This window comes from Anolis carolinensis, chromosome 6, assembly GCF_035594765.1.
Source record: "Anolis carolinensis isolate JA03-04 chromosome 6, rAnoCar3.1.pri, whole genome shotgun sequence".
Lineage (NCBI taxonomy): Eukaryota > Metazoa > Chordata > Lepidosauria > Squamata > Dactyloidae > Anolis > Anolis carolinensis.
Window position 1 is genome coordinate 43,040,181 of NC_085846.1, and position 15,804 is coordinate 43,055,984.

General features: G+C 39.9%; 1 protein-coding gene across 2 annotated transcripts in view; it reads right to left on the bottom strand.

The window, feature by feature from the left end:
* Positions 1-15,804, bottom strand: part of smyd1 (SET and MYND domain containing 1) — a 44,431-nt gene that overhangs the window by 23,454 nt on the left and 5,173 nt on the right. For both annotated transcript variants that reach the window (XM_003222367.4, XM_003222368.4), the window contains exon 2: positions 4,217-4,393. In XM_003222367.4, the coding sequence (XP_003222415.1) occupies positions 4,217-4,393 (177 nt within the window). The remainder of the gene's footprint in view (positions 1-4,216; positions 4,394-15,804) is intronic.

The following is a 15,804-nucleotide window of genomic DNA, read 5'->3' on the forward strand; positions in this document are numbered from 1 at the left end:
TGCTATACAAGAGTAAAATAATCTTATCAGACAGATACTCCTAGGACTGGAGGGTTCACCTACATTAGATAGCAGAATCTTTGGGGTTGTTCCCATCAACAAAAGCTATTTTTTCCTACACAGTTGGAAGAGGGAACATCAGGCTTTCCCCCATATGAGTATCACCACAGTTGGCAACTTACCAGAAAGGCTAGCTCTCTTAACTGGAAGCATAGTTTCCATTGCAGATCACAATACCTTCTTGTCTCATATATCACAATGGGGTATTTTTACCCAGCATCTGCTATAAATAGCATGCTGGATAAATGAAAGAACTCCACAGTGGCTAAATCTAACAAAAAGCAGATGGCAATTCCAGTCTACATCTTCAACTAGTCTCCTCTAATTTCTGACGGAAAAAGAACATTGATTTGCTCAAATATCTATCCACCTTTATATATATTTCCAAGCATTTCAAAGTTATTTCTTTTGTGAATGTAAAGTCTTTTAATGTGTGTCTTTTGTACACATTCTTTTATTGGAAAACTGGGTCACAATATAGAGAAGTACAAAAACTAAAGAAATGTGCCTTGAAGTTGCTTATTACTCTGAGAAGCATGACTTGAACTAGCCTGAACTACATCATTCCTCCTCCTTTAAATTTTGTCAGTTTGACTATTCATGAAGTCATATTCAATCACAAAAAGCCTATTTCAAGGAAATAGATTGCAGTTGCATGTATGTTCAATATATATATACACACACACACACACACACACACACACACACACACATATATATATAATGATTCTCATTACTTTGGCAACAGGACATGTACATTTATTGTAGAACACTTCTGTACTACTATTCCTCAATATGTTTTGCAATCACAATCTCAGGGTTTTTTTTTTTTGGTTTTTTTTTGCTGTCTCCCTCCTCATTTTGTTAACTAAAGATGATCTTGATGTTTGGACAGTGGAGGTATATAGGTCTCCAGGTGTTTGAGGATATCTCGGTTATAAGTTGTAACTAAAAACTGACCTCTCATCCAGGACTTCCATATGTCAACTAAACTGCTTTTAAATGTTGTGTTGCATATTGTAAGAACTGCATTCCTAAAACCCTCCTAACTATGGTGTATCTCACCACCCACTGATTTATTTAATGTAGTTTTATATATGATTTGAAAGGGACCTCTAAAAGCTGCTGAACTAAAGAATAGATCAGATATATTTTGAATGACTGAATGAATGATCCTGGTGGGCAAAATCTCTGGGTCTCAAATATTATAGTCTCTTTCGGACTACAGTAGAAGGACATGGGCAAAGGAGTTTGTAGGGACCTAAGTATGGACATACAATAGCTCCCAGAACCTAACTTTATCAGCTTTCATTAGCTTGAGTTAGATCAAAATGAATAAATGGAAAGGAATGAGGTGATAAGGGATGTGTGTGGATTCCTTAGCCAGTGGCCCATATTTGAAAACATTAGATAAATAGTTAAAATTAATCTCTCGAGTACGATAGTCCTAGAATGCTGTTCAGAACTTATTCTATATAAAACTTTGTGTAAAAAGTATTCTCTAAACAGAAAATGTTGCTTTCTGTGGACGAGAAGACATGTGAATTTTGTGCAAACTAAGACAGCATTTTCTGCGCAGAAATATTGTGATGTTTCTTGTGTAGAAAATGCTGCTTTCTACATCAAAAGTGTGAATTTTGGAAAGGATAAGTCCCAAATTGCAATAGAGTGGCTATGGGAAACTAGTCCAGTTAGGATTTGAAGGTAGGATTTGAATATATTGCACAAGATTTCTCTAGCCTAAAATTTTAATATATTGGGTTTATGGTTCCTGTCCCCTTGATCAGGTCATGTAAGTGTTATTTATTGCTATAATTGTATTATTTTACTTTGCTTAATCATGTGTTATTATGTTGCTATGTAATGTTTGTGTTGTTTTTATGATTGGAAACCGCCCTGAGTCCCATCCAGGAGATAGGGCGGTATATAAATAAAGTTTTATTATTTATTATTATAAGATAAGAAGTAAGACTTACACATGTAGAATTCTTTCCAAGCTCATAAATTGGCAAGATCGGGGTAGTCAAGGCTTGTTATTTCAGACCACTAGACTGAAAAAGTAGCATGTAATTGGATTCAATTGATGAGACAACCCATACAGCTCCTGACATGGACTAGAGCAAACTCAATTTTCCACAGTATCTCTAAAGGACCAGTATAGTCAATGGGATGTTTTCTTTAGATATTATCTCTGTAGATGAGAAAAAGTGTGTATCTATGCCCTCAGACAGGATGGGAGACTCTCTTGGCCCAGAGGCTAGCAGTGATAAAATTCAGATGAAAGTTTTGAAACTTAGGGCCCTTCCACACAGCCATATAATCCAGAATATCAAGTCAGATAATCCACAATATCAACTTTGAACTGAGGGCCCTTCCAGACAGCTCTATATCGCAGAATACCAAGGCAGAAAATTCTACGTTATCTTAGTGTGGACTCAGATAACCCAACTCAAAGCAGATATTGTGGGATTTTCTGCCTTGATATTCTAGGATATAGGACTGTGTGGAAGGGCCCTGAGTTATTTCAGTCCACACTGCCATATAATCCAGTTCAATGTGGATTTTATAGAGCTGTGTGGAAGGGGCCTTACTCTTTTAAAATACTGTATATACTCAATTATAAGCCTAGTTTTTTAGCCCTTTTTTAAGACTGAAAAAGCCCCCCTCGGCTTATATTCGGGTGAGGGTCCTGGTTGGCTTATATTTGGGTCAGCTTATACTCAAGAATATATGGAACATTTATTATTTTTGTCTATTATTATTGGTATTACTACATTTATTATTTTTCTCTATTATTGTTGCTACTATTACATTTATTTTACATTATTATTATTATTATGATTAATACATTTATTATTTCACTCTGATCTTATTATTATTATTATTATTATTGCATTCATTATTTTACTCTATTTATTATTACTTGTATTATTTTCCTGTATTTATTATTATTATTACATGTATTATTTTACTCTATTATTATTAAAAGGATATATAAGCACATTTATATTGAAGAAGATGAGAATAATGATTTGATTAGAGTTGGACAGGCTTATCTTAAATTTGAGCTTTATGTAAATATTCAAAAACATTTAACTTACTGATGCCTCAATTAATGTAATTTTATTGGTATCTATTTTTATTTCTGAAATTTACCACCCTCGGCTTATACTAGAGTCAATGTTTTCCCAGATTTTTTGTGGTAAAATTAGGTGCCTTGGCTTATATTCGGGTCATCTTATACTCAAGTATATACGGTAATTCATTACACTTTATATTGTTTGATAAGCAACTAGTTACAGTTACTTCTTGCAATAATCAATAACTCACTTGTTGTGCTACTTCTTTCTTGCTTTTTATATAATTGTTTTGTTACTTTTTGAAAGTACAGTAGAGTCTCACTTATCCAACACTCGCTTATCCAACGTTCTGGATTATCCAACGCATTTTTGTAGTCAATGTTTTCAATATATCGTAATATTTTGGTGCTAAATTCGTAAATACAGTAATTACTACATAGCATTACTGCGTATTGAACTACTTTTTCTGTCAGATGTATTGTATAACATGATGTTTTGGTGCTTAATTTGTAAAATCATAACCTAATTTGATGTTTAATAAGCTTTTAATCTCTCCTTATTATCCAACATATTTGCTTATCCAACATTCTGCCGGCCCGTTTACGTTGGATAAGCGAGACTCTACTGTAAGATAAGAACAGGAGCCACTGTGGTGTAATAGTTTGAGCAATTGGGCTGCAGGTCTGAAAACTAGGATTTAATTCCCTGTTTGGCCATTGAAACCATTGAGTGTGTGACCTTGGATGAGTCACACACTCTTAGCCACAGAAAACTCCACGACAGAGTCACAATAGGTTGGAAACTAAGGCATACAACATCTACAACAACAACGATAAGAAAGTGGCCAAAATACCTCTATTGCTTTAGAAATCACTGTGTTAGCTTTGTATTAGTTCCAGAAATGTACCCTGCAGTCAAGCTGGATAATTTATAGGGCTTAGTGTACCATGTAGACACCAGTGAAATGTCTTTCCTGAATGCAGTAAAGGCATGAAAGTTTTGCTTCCAACCCTCTGCATGAAACTTGCACAATGATATGCTGATCAGCCTCCATGTGGCAGTGCCACTCCACTTACCGGATGTTTTCATTGGGTGCTTTCCCATGTTTCTTGATGGCAGCGCACTCATTCTTGTGGTTCACCCAGGCATCCTTCTGGCAGGTCCGGTCACAGTAGTGGGCAAACTTGCACTGGCCACAGCGATGGAGTTTTGCATGCCTTTTAAAGCATGTATGGCAGACAAGATGGGTGAGGCTGAAAAAGAGATTGAAAGATAAAATCATAAGTAGATATCGGCAAAGAGCATTTTACTCTTATTTAGTCGTACATCACAAGAGCCTTTAAGTCACGCCAGTAATTCTTTCAAGCATTTGCCATTTCAGTACCTAAGGAAGGAAATCTTTGGGTCAGCCTCCCCTTACCCCAGTTAACACCAATTTACTGGGTGAAGAGATTCAAGATTTAGTCTCACCAACCTAGAGTTTATATATCCAGCACCAACAGGATCCTGCATACCACCTCTCCTTGTTTCATGTGTAGATTCATAGGCTATTATAAGTTGAGTATTATAAGTTGAGTATGTTAAAGCGCTGAGCTGCTGAACTTACAGACCAAAAGGTCCCAGGTTCAAATCCCGGGAGTGGAATGAGCTCCCGCTGTTAGCCCCAACTCCCGCCAACCTAGCAGTTCGAAAACATACCAATGTGAGTAGATCAATAGGTACCACTCTGGCGGGAAGGTAATGGCGCTCCATGCAGTCATGCCGGCCACATGACCTTGGAGGTGTCTACGGAGAATGCGAGCTCTTCGGCTTAGAAATGGAGATGAGCACCAACCTCCAGAGTTGGTCACGACTGGACTTAACATCAGGGGAAAACCTTTACCTTTACCTATCTCTTATTCCAAATGCTTGGGGTCATAAGTGTTTGGAATTTCAGGGTTTTTTTTTCTTCAGATTTTGGAATTTGGCATAAAGGATGCTCAACTTGCATCTACCAGCGAGCCGTGAAATGTTACAGGCAGAATAAAATTAATGAGGAACTATTTTCCATGTCAGGAGCGACCTGAGAAACTGCAAATCACTTTTGATGTGAGAGAATTGGCCGTTTGCAAGGACGTTGCCCAGGGGATGCCTGGATGTTTTGATGTTTTTACCATCCTTATGGGAGGTTTCTCTCATATCTCCACATGGGGAGCTGGAGCTGACAGAGGGAGCTCATCCACGCTCTCCCCAGATTGGATTTAAACCGGCAACCTTCAGGTCAGCAACCCAACCTTCAAGTCAGCAGTCCTGCCAACAAAGGGTTCAACCCATTGCGCCACTGGGGGCTCCTGATGAGGAATTGTAGAAACTATTCTTGTTGGAGTTCATTGTTAGCTTAGCTCTCTTAGAGTTCTTATAATAAAACTTTAATTAGTTTTAGTTATTTGTTTCTTTGCTCCTTATTAGTCAGAATTGGTAGCCGCTTCTCACACACACTGTCTCCATCACTCCATTCTCCCATCCATCATTCACTTCATCCCAGATAGAATTTTTCACATTTTCTCAACTCCTTCACTTCTGCCCCCTTTCCTACTTGCTCCAGGACCTCTCATTCAATTTCTGCCTACCCCAACATTGAACCCTTTATCTTGAAGATCCCTTCTGCACTTATCAGTGCCAAATTGGAGCCAAATGGGGGAGAGCAATTGATACATTATTGTTACGAAGGTACAATTGTGAGCAACTTTCAGGGCACCAGAGGAAAAAATTGACTTCCAGAACTCACTTGAAGCTAAACGCCTACTATTGCATTGCTGAATTTGGTAGTGTGTCAACACCAGTAGGAAAATACACACTTTTGCTGATCCACAGGGCATATGGACCTTGTTTGAGTAGAATCAAACTTCTGGGAGAGAGGTCCTAGAACTGAACCCCAGGCGAGACCAAGGACCCCTTGACTCTAAATCAGTGGTTCTCAACCTGGGGTTTCCAAATATTTTTGGCCTTCAACTCCCAGAAATCCGAACAGCTGGTAAACAGGCTGGGATTTCTGGGAGTTGTAGGCCAAAAACACCTGGGGACCCCAAGTTGAGAACCACTCCTATAAATGAATTCTGCAACCAGTCAACAGTTGGTACTTCCGCCCCATGAGAATATTAAATTGTGTTGATCTTTTTGACCATGCTGGACAAGGATAATGAGGGGATTCGGTGGGCTATTTTATATACAAATGAATATGAGAACACTCTATTTATTCATTTATAATATTATCTACCAAGCCCCAATGTAATGGTGCAGTCTTAGAACATTGAACAGGACTCCATACAGACCCATGTCCTTTTACGTGAGCTTGGTGCTTATTTTTGGTCTCTTCCAAACACCTTTGTCATCTCTCGGGCAACAAAATGACTGCAGCTGCTCTTTACACAAGAGCCAGTTGTCTCCATAAATTTAATTTGAAACTGGGAGGGATTTAGTCAAAGGTGGCAGGACAGCTGCAAACCCAGACACTCTCATTCATGGTTTACATGTGGAAACGTGGCCTCTGGATTTTGGAGTGATGCCTAGTGATTAAGAGATAAAAACACACATACCTCGTTTGTGAACACACAGGAACAAGACTGATAGCATAATGGGGTGGGAAGAGATATAATACTTCTACAGAGAGGAAAGTTACATTGGTGTGCACATGCCTAAAGATATCTGTCTATTAGGCCTATGACAGGAATGTACAGTAAGACTCCTGGATCTACGACAGACACGTTCCTGGCTTTGTGTTGAAATGTGAATCCTCAGATAATGGCAACCCTATTGAAACAAAGGACTTTCAGCTCAAGAATACCATCGAGTCCTGCTGGGGGACTTAGACAATGCCTAGAGAGACCATATTTTGTCAGAAGTGAATACCGATCCTGAAGATATAGGGTCTCATACTGTTATCTAGTGTTGAGGGTTGCTTTCTTTGTTCTTGCATGAGAGAGTTCAAATTTGCTGAAAATTTGAGTAATTTTCAACTCTTATCCTTTGAGTCTGTAATAGCATGCAGTGCTATCACCATGCTTCCTCCTCATGTGATGATTTCATCATAAGTGAAATTTAATTTAGATGTGATCTATGCTTTATTACACAAGTGGCAAAATTATTATAATCACCATCTGTCTTAAATCCATTTACATTGTCTCTCATTCCCTCTTTCATAGGCTCTGGGTATAGTCTAATCCTAAGACTTACATCTCCAGCAGGCTAAAAGCATCAGTGAAGAGGAAATGCTAGGTGGGTAGACAGGATGAAAAGGTACACAAAACGAAGAATAAATTAATTAGCATACCTTGCTTTTCTCTGTATTGCATAAGCAACCCCTAAACTAGTGTTTAGTCTCTTTTTCAACAAAGGAAATTCAATAAGGTGGTCATCCTCATATGCAAAAGTGGTAAATGCAACTGAGAGCACCATATGCAAGGCATAGAATCTTCCATACAGTTAAGATGGTTGCTTAAAAGAAGCTGTACAAAGCATTCAGCATCTTAAAGTTAGCTAGCAGTTGAACTGGGCATCAGTCGGAAGAAGTACCTGACTGGTTTCCATCAACTGTCAAGTCAGTGGGGTGAAAAGGTGATGCAGAGATTGTTCTCCTTATAAGGTCACAAGGAGATCACAGAAGCCTGGGTAAAAACAGCTGCAGCTCAGACTTTTCTCTTCTGTGGCTGCTGGGAAGAAAAAGCCATCTAGAAAAAGCAACTAAGGACAACAATGTATTTCTGTGTCTGCTCTCAAGTCGCCTGTTGATTTATGGTGATCCCATATATTTCATAGGGCTTTCTTAAGCAATGAATCATAGGTGGTTTTGCCAGTTCCTTCCTCTGAAATATAGCCTACAGCACCTGCTATTCGTTGACTGTCTCCCATCCATGTACTAACAGGGCTGATCCTGATTAGCTTCTAGGATCAGCTGAGATCTGAACTAGGAAATACATTACATGAGGATGTGAACTTATGAGGCATAGCTCAAGGGCAACAGCTCAAATTCACAAGGAGTAGTAGAGTAGCTGTCTCAACTCCTTTCTTTGGGCCCTTCCAGACAGGCCCTATATCCCAGGATCTGATCCCAGGTTTTCTGCTTTAAACTAGATTATATGAATCTGCACTGCCAGATAATCTGGGATAAACAGAAAACCTGGGATCAGATCTTGGGATATAGGGCCTGTCTGGAAGGTCCTTGAGTGTGACCAGGCAAACTGGGGACCCATCAATTACACTATGTAACATGAGCTTTGTTCCTGGGTTATAAATGTCATTTCATAATTAGTTCTGTCATAAAAACATGGAAAAGTTTGATTAAACTGCAAAAAAATTTTTTACAGAACAACCTGCACTGAGCTGGAGACCGAAAGGTCCCAGGTTCAAACCCCGGGAGCGGCGTGAGTGGCCGCTGTTAGCTCCAGCTCTTGCCAACCTAGCAGTTCAAAAATATGCCAATGTAAGTAGATCAATAGGTACCGCTCTGGTGGGAAGGTAACAGCGCTCCATGCAGTCATGCCGGCCACATGACCTTGGAGGTGTCTACGGACAACGCCGGCTCTTCGGCTTAGAAATGGAGATGAGCACCAACCCCCAGAGTCAGACATGACTGGACTTAACGTCAGGGGAAACCTTTACCTTTACCTATAGAGTCTCAACCAATTCAACATAGTTTGTGGCAGCCACAAAAACAAAGTTTCTGGTATACAACAACTACTTTTAAAGTAAACACCACACAATTAAACAGAAAATAATATTTTCAAATCAGGAACAGATTTTTTTTTCCAAATTTTGTTACATAGTGTTATCTATGCCATAGATGACTGGAAATGTGGCCCCTGAACCCACTTTTGTGATTTCCCCTTTTTTTATAATTCCAGCAGGTTTTTCAGGTGAATTGCCACTTATAAACCTGTCCAAATTGCATCCAGCACTCCTCAGTACTTTTAGGCAACTACTATCCTCTCACTACTATCATGTGCCACATAGCAGCCCAAATGAAAGTATAGGTTAGTTTGCCCTGCTGTCTTGAATACATGGGCAGGGGGCAGAATTACATTTTAAAATGTAGTGGAAACTGAAAGGAAACATGGAGGCAAATTCATAAGCTTGCTATACATTAAGCCCTATTTGAAATATGTTTCCTGACATGAAGGCAGCTTTCAGTTCAAATGATATCTGGGATAAGTTTGCACTCACGTATAATTTTTAAATCCATTCACCTAGGTGCAGTTATGTTTTGGATTCAAGTGTTCCCAGTAAATGTGAGAAAGTCATGAGTGAGCTGCATGGACTACCTGGAGGGGGGCATGACATTTTCCTCACTAGTCATTTGAAAGGCACTAAATATAGGTTGAATATTCCTAATCTAGAATTCTGAAATCTGAAATATTTCACAATTCAAAATAGTCCACATGGATGACCAAGATAGAGACACCTTTGTTTTATGATATTTCGATGTATGCAAAATTAGTTTTATGCATACATTTTTAAAAAATATTAAGTAAAATTATTTTCAAGTTACATGTATAATGTGTATATGAAACATCAACGATTCCACTGCCGCGATTCCATTTCAATTGCCATAATTTCACTGTATGGAATCCTGGGATTTCTAATTTTGAGAGATCTCCACTAGATCCAGTACAACCCCAGGATTCTATTCCCTTTAACTCCCAGGAATGCATCATTGTACTATTGTGATAAATATGATGTGTGAATTGAATAAAATTGAATGAAAAGTGTATGACTGGAATTTGGCCAAGACTGAAGACACCATTCTAAGGAGAACAAAACCTGGAAAACTGCAAAAGGAGGTGAAGACTGAACTGATGAACTGTGATTAAAAGTTGGTGATGAGAACTGATGACATGACCAGAGACAATGATTAACTGTGGTTGAAAACAACATGTTTACATAGTCGAAGACAATGATTCTTTAAGCTAAGGAAATCTAACACAATTGTTCCTTGCGTTAAACCAACCTCTGTCCAAAACTGACGGAGTCAGCAAGTTTTGGCTGCAAAACAACCTGTCAGTCATTTACAACTTCAAAACAGCAGTAAGAAAAATTGCTATATAAGAGACCTTATTTTCCAAAAGTGTAGCAGACAGCAGGGTCTGTACACCCACCTCTTTCTCCAAGGGACAGAAAGAGATGATGTATTGGCAGAATGGCAGATTTGCAGGGAATGCAATCTGGCCTATATGTGAATGTTTATATGTGTGTGTGAATGCTGAGTAAAATGTAATATCCCCCTTGTTTGTGTAACCAATGTAGTATATAGTATGTGCATCTACCTTCTTTCTAGCCACAGCTAGCACAGCACGTTAAACCGCCAACTACGGATAATTTTGTCAACCAGAAGGTTGGCAGTTCGAGATGCAAGTCGGAGTGACCTCCCGTCATCAGTCCTAGCTTTTGCTCACCTAGTAGTTCAAAAACAGCAATGTGAGTAGATAAATAGGCACCGCTTAGGTGGGGAGGTAAAAGGTGCTCCTGAAAACATGCAGGCAAAATTCAATCAGGAAGGCATCCATGGACAATGGCCTCCTCAGCGTGGAAAATGGAACAACAGCAGCTCTCCATGGCTGAGTCAAGCACAGCTTCCAGATGCTGGAAATGAAAAATGGGAAGCCTTGCCTCTGTCTATGTACTGTCCATCTTTCTTGTTAATTGTGCAGTGGCATTGAATGTTTGCCATGTATGCATTTTGTAATCTGCTCTGAGTCCCCTCGAGCAGATAGAGTGGAATATAAATAAAGTTATATGATTATGGTTATTATTACTCTGTCTCACTGAAAACAGAATAAAAGAATCCCACAATTTCTTGAGGTTAGTATCCTTTACTGCAAAAGTTCTTTTCACTCTTCTCACTTCATCTGAATTTACTGGATACAAACTTCTGGAGTCTGTGAAATCAAACTCATGTTTCTTGCCCTTCTTATATTTGCCCTTCTCCAAGTCTTGGCTGCAATGTTTTACTTGGGAGAGAAAATAGACTACATAAATCCATCAGTGCTGTTGGCACTCAAGGAACTGAACCAGTTTTAATATTAAGATGTCACTGATTTGAAAAAAAATAATGTTGTGACATCTCAGTATTTTAAAGTAGGAAGAGAAGAATATGAAAGGGGGACTAAAGGTGAAGAAAGAATCCTTTCAATGCTTTTAAAAATCTCTGCTGTTCTTTAGTGTTTATCCAGTGCTAAAACAGCATAAGAAACACGGTGGCATAAATATAATTAGTAATCTCAATTTGCAATCAATGGGATTTAAATCAGTGCAGTTTACTGTACAGAGGTGTTGACTTGCTATTTAATAACTGATGCAATGCACTGTCCTGGTTGGAACTTGCAATTGGATGTAGGCCAGTGGCCCACCCCAGACTGTCTTCAGCAGCTGTCTTCAGCCCTTTGAGATACTGGAAAGGTGACTCTCTCTTTTCCACCACTATCTACTCTGGGTCACTTTTAGTTACTAATTGAATACATAGATCAGCATCTGCATCACTGCCTTCCAGATGTATAAGACTAAAACTGCTTTCATTCTTGTTTATAACCAGGAAGATTGGGGATGATGGGATTTATAGTTCAGACAGCATACATCTACCTCCAATCTTGGGCCCCTTTTACACTGCCATATAATCCAGATTAACAAAGCATACAGCCCACATTATCTGCTTTGTAATGGATTATATGAGTCTATACTGCCATATAATCCAGCTCAAAGCAGATAAACTGGGTTTTATATGGTAGTGTAGAAGTGGCCATGGTTTGCTTCCTTCTATTCATTTCTCCCTACTTTTCCCAATTTTTAAAATCTTTTTCCATTTATCTCCTGCTCTCCTCTGGCTACAGTGTACACCAGTGGTTCCCAAACCTATTTGGCCTACTGCCCCCTTTCCAGAAAAAATGTTACTCTACACCCCTTGGAAAGGGGGCATGGCTTAGAGGGGTGGGCGTGGCTTCTGCTCAAGAGGGCGGAGCTGGGAGGGGGGAGGTGGGCGGGGCCACAAATGGGCGGCCAGGACTGGGATGTGTGGAATTATGAGCTCTGAGGCTGGGCTGGGCTTCTATCCCTGTCCTGTGGCGCCTGCCAGGACACAGGGGGCGGGGCTAGAGGAGGGGGCGGGGCCTCTTCCCCAATGCCTGACGGGGCTGAACCTCTATACCCCACCCCCGTGTTCTCACAAGCGCCTCTGGGGAGGTATACAGAGACTCAGCCCTGTCTCGCGCTTTTGGGAAGAGGCCCCACCCCCGCCCCTAGCCCTGCTCTTTATTCCTAAAAGGCCTCTCAGGAGAGGTATACGGGCTCAGCTCTGTCTCGGGCTCTTGGAAGGAGGCCCCGCCCCCTTCCCTAGCTCCACCCTCTGTGTCCCAACAAGCGCCCCAGGAGAGGTATAGATTCTCAGCCCTGTTTCGGGCTCTTGGGAAGAAGCCACGCCCACTCCTCTAGCTCCGCCCCCTGTATCCTAACAGGCACCTCAGGCGCTCAGCCCTGTCTCTGGCACTTGAGAAGAGGCCCCTCCCCTGGCCCTGCCCCCCAATGCACCTGTGGCCATCACCGCCCCCCTGGATCACTGCAGCGCCCACCAGGGGGTGGTAGCACCCACTTTGGCAATAATTAGTGTACACCAAACAAAAATAGAGTGTGTAATGGGGCTGGAACTTACTCGAGAACAAATGAAACTTCTTTGATATTGACATTATTGATTCCATATGGCCATTATTGCTTACTCTAACATTTGTAATCTGCTATCACTGAATTGCTTATATTGACTTTTTTCGTTGCAAAAAAAAACCACATACGTGTTTTTTATCATCTCGGCCCAATCTTTATTATCACTTTTCCCTTCCAGTTTCAAGGTAAAAAACACATTTTTTGCCCTACATTACCTCCATTTCACCCTTTATTTTCCTATAGAATTCATGTACCTTGGCACAATCCCATCACATATTTCATAATATGAGCTAATTTCTGCGCCGGGGGTGGGGGGGGTGGGGGGTCCTATACCATATTGACTAAATGGTATAAAATGTTCCACACATGATGGACAGAGTATGCCAGGAAGCAAGGAGGTGAAACGAGAGAAGGTGAAAGAAGGGGATTTGATAGCAAACCGTTCTTTCATCATCAACACTGCCGTGACCACGTGGCAACACCCAGGATGATAATTTATCTGACACGGAGCCGAGAGTAAATCATGTTTGCACCCTTGTGCCATCAGGTTGTTATTATTAACCATGCTTTGCCCTTTCCAGAATGCCCTCTACCTTTTAATGTACTTTATCTTTCAACAGGTTTATTATTGAGGCATGTGTGATAAGAAGCCACTCTCACAGTAGAGCTTTCCCAGTTTGCAGAGAACAAAGCAACTCTTTTGGGTCTTCACTTATGCAGAAATGAAAATTGAGGAGGAAGAGAAATGGCCTAATCTGGGAAGTAATGCTTGTGGTCAAACTACATGCTAAGGAGAATGTCCCTGTAGTTAATACAGAAGGACACAAAATGATAAACAGGGCTGAGGCTTCTGGAAATAATATAGTGGATCTCAGTATTACTGCAATCATTTCACATCTGGCTGTAGGCACATAGCCAGACACATCTCAGAACCTCTTCAACACAAAGCATGGAATGTCTGTGAGAAGACTTCAAAGGCTGCAGAATTCTGAGATTTGTAGTTTCATCCAGTATTGGATTTCTCCACCAGATAGTACTAGGGCCCCTTCCACACTACCGCTATATTGATCCCAGATTATCTGTTTATCAAGTTATCTGGCAGTGGAGACACATATAATCCACTTAAAGAAAGAGAATCTGGGATCAGATTCTGTGATATAGGGCAGCGTGGAAGTGGCCTAGAATTCTATCTTACCAAACTACAATTCCCAGATTCCCATATGATGGAGCTAAGGCAATTAATATGGTATAATAATAATCATCATCATCATCTTATTTTTGTATCCCACCTCCATCTCCCCAAAGGGACTCGAGGCGGCTTAAATGGGGACAAGCCCAGTCAACATATTTAAAATATAAAATACTTATCCAACATTCGCTTATCCAATGTTTTGGATTATCCAATGCATTTTTGTAGTCAGTGTTTTCAATATATCGTGATTTTTTGGTGCTAAATTCCTAAATACAGTAATTACTACATACCATTACTACATATTGAACTACTTCTTCTGTCAAATGTGTTGTATACTATGATGCTTTGGTGCTTAATTTGTAAAATCATAACCTAATTTGATGTTTAATAGGCTTCTCCTTAATCTTGCCTTATTATCCAACATATTCGCTTATCCAACGTTCTGCCGGCCCATTTATGTTGGATAAGTGAGACTCTACTGTCATTACAACATAACATTACTGCACATTGAACTACTTTTTCTGTCAAATTTGTTGTATAACATGATGTTTTGGTGCTTAATTTGTAAAATCATAACCTAATTTGATGTTTAATAGGCTTTTCCTTAATCCCTCCTTATTATCCAAGATATTCGCTTATCCAACGTTCTGCTGGCCCATTTAGCTTGGATAAGTGAGAATCTACTGTATGAACATTCTAAGTACACACATTGTACATAGAAGTGCATAAGCAATGACATAAAAACAGAGAAATAAGAACATTATTACAAAATAAATCGATCATCAAACCAACCCATGAAGTTAAACCTATCATTCCTAGGTATAGGTGGGCAAACTAGTGGAAATCAATTTTGGAGGTAAGGCTAATGGATAAAGTGCATAAACAGACAGTAGGGATTAGGGGTGGAGCATGATGTCTTTGAATAGAAGATAATATTAAAGTGCAAGAATGACATTTTATGTCCTAGTCGGAGTCAAGTGATCTGGAGAATTGTCTAATCGAAGGCACACTGGCGCAACCACATTTTTGGCTCTTTCCAGAAGATGGACAAAGTGGGTGCTGGTCTGATTTCCTTGGGGAGGGAGTTCCAGAGCCGGGGTGGGGGGGCAACAGCCGAAAAGGCCCTCTCTCTCGTCCCCACCAACTGTACCTGCGATGGGGGTGTGAGTGAGAAAAGAGCCTCCCCAGAAGATCTCAAGGACCATGCAGGTTCGTAAGGGAAGATGTGGTCACTAAGGTAGGCAGGTTTCGAAAATGCTATATACTGTGTACTGCAGACACACCCATTGCGGAGCAATTTACTTATGTCTAGCAATTCCAGAAGAACTGGAAGTATCTAAAATAGGTGCATTTGTAACATCAGTAATATTACTGTACATATTTATATATTGCTTTTTCAGGATTTCCATAATCAAAGTACAGTAGAGTCTCACTTATCCAACATCAACGCGCCGGCAGAATGTTGGATAAGCGAATATGTTGGATAATAAGGAGAGATTAAGGAGAAGCCAATTAAACATCAAATTAGGTTATGATTTTACAAATTAAGTACCAAAACATCATGTTATACAACAAATTTGACAGAAAAAGTAGTTCAATATGCTGTAAAGCTATGTTGTAATTACTATATTTATGAATTTAGCACCAAAATATCACAATGTACTGAAAACATTGACTACAAAAATGCGTTGGATAATTCCAGAACCTTGGATAAGTGAATGTTGGATAAGTGAGACTCTACTGTACTTAATATTTTACAAAAGAATCCATTAACAATCCCTGCACCCTAAC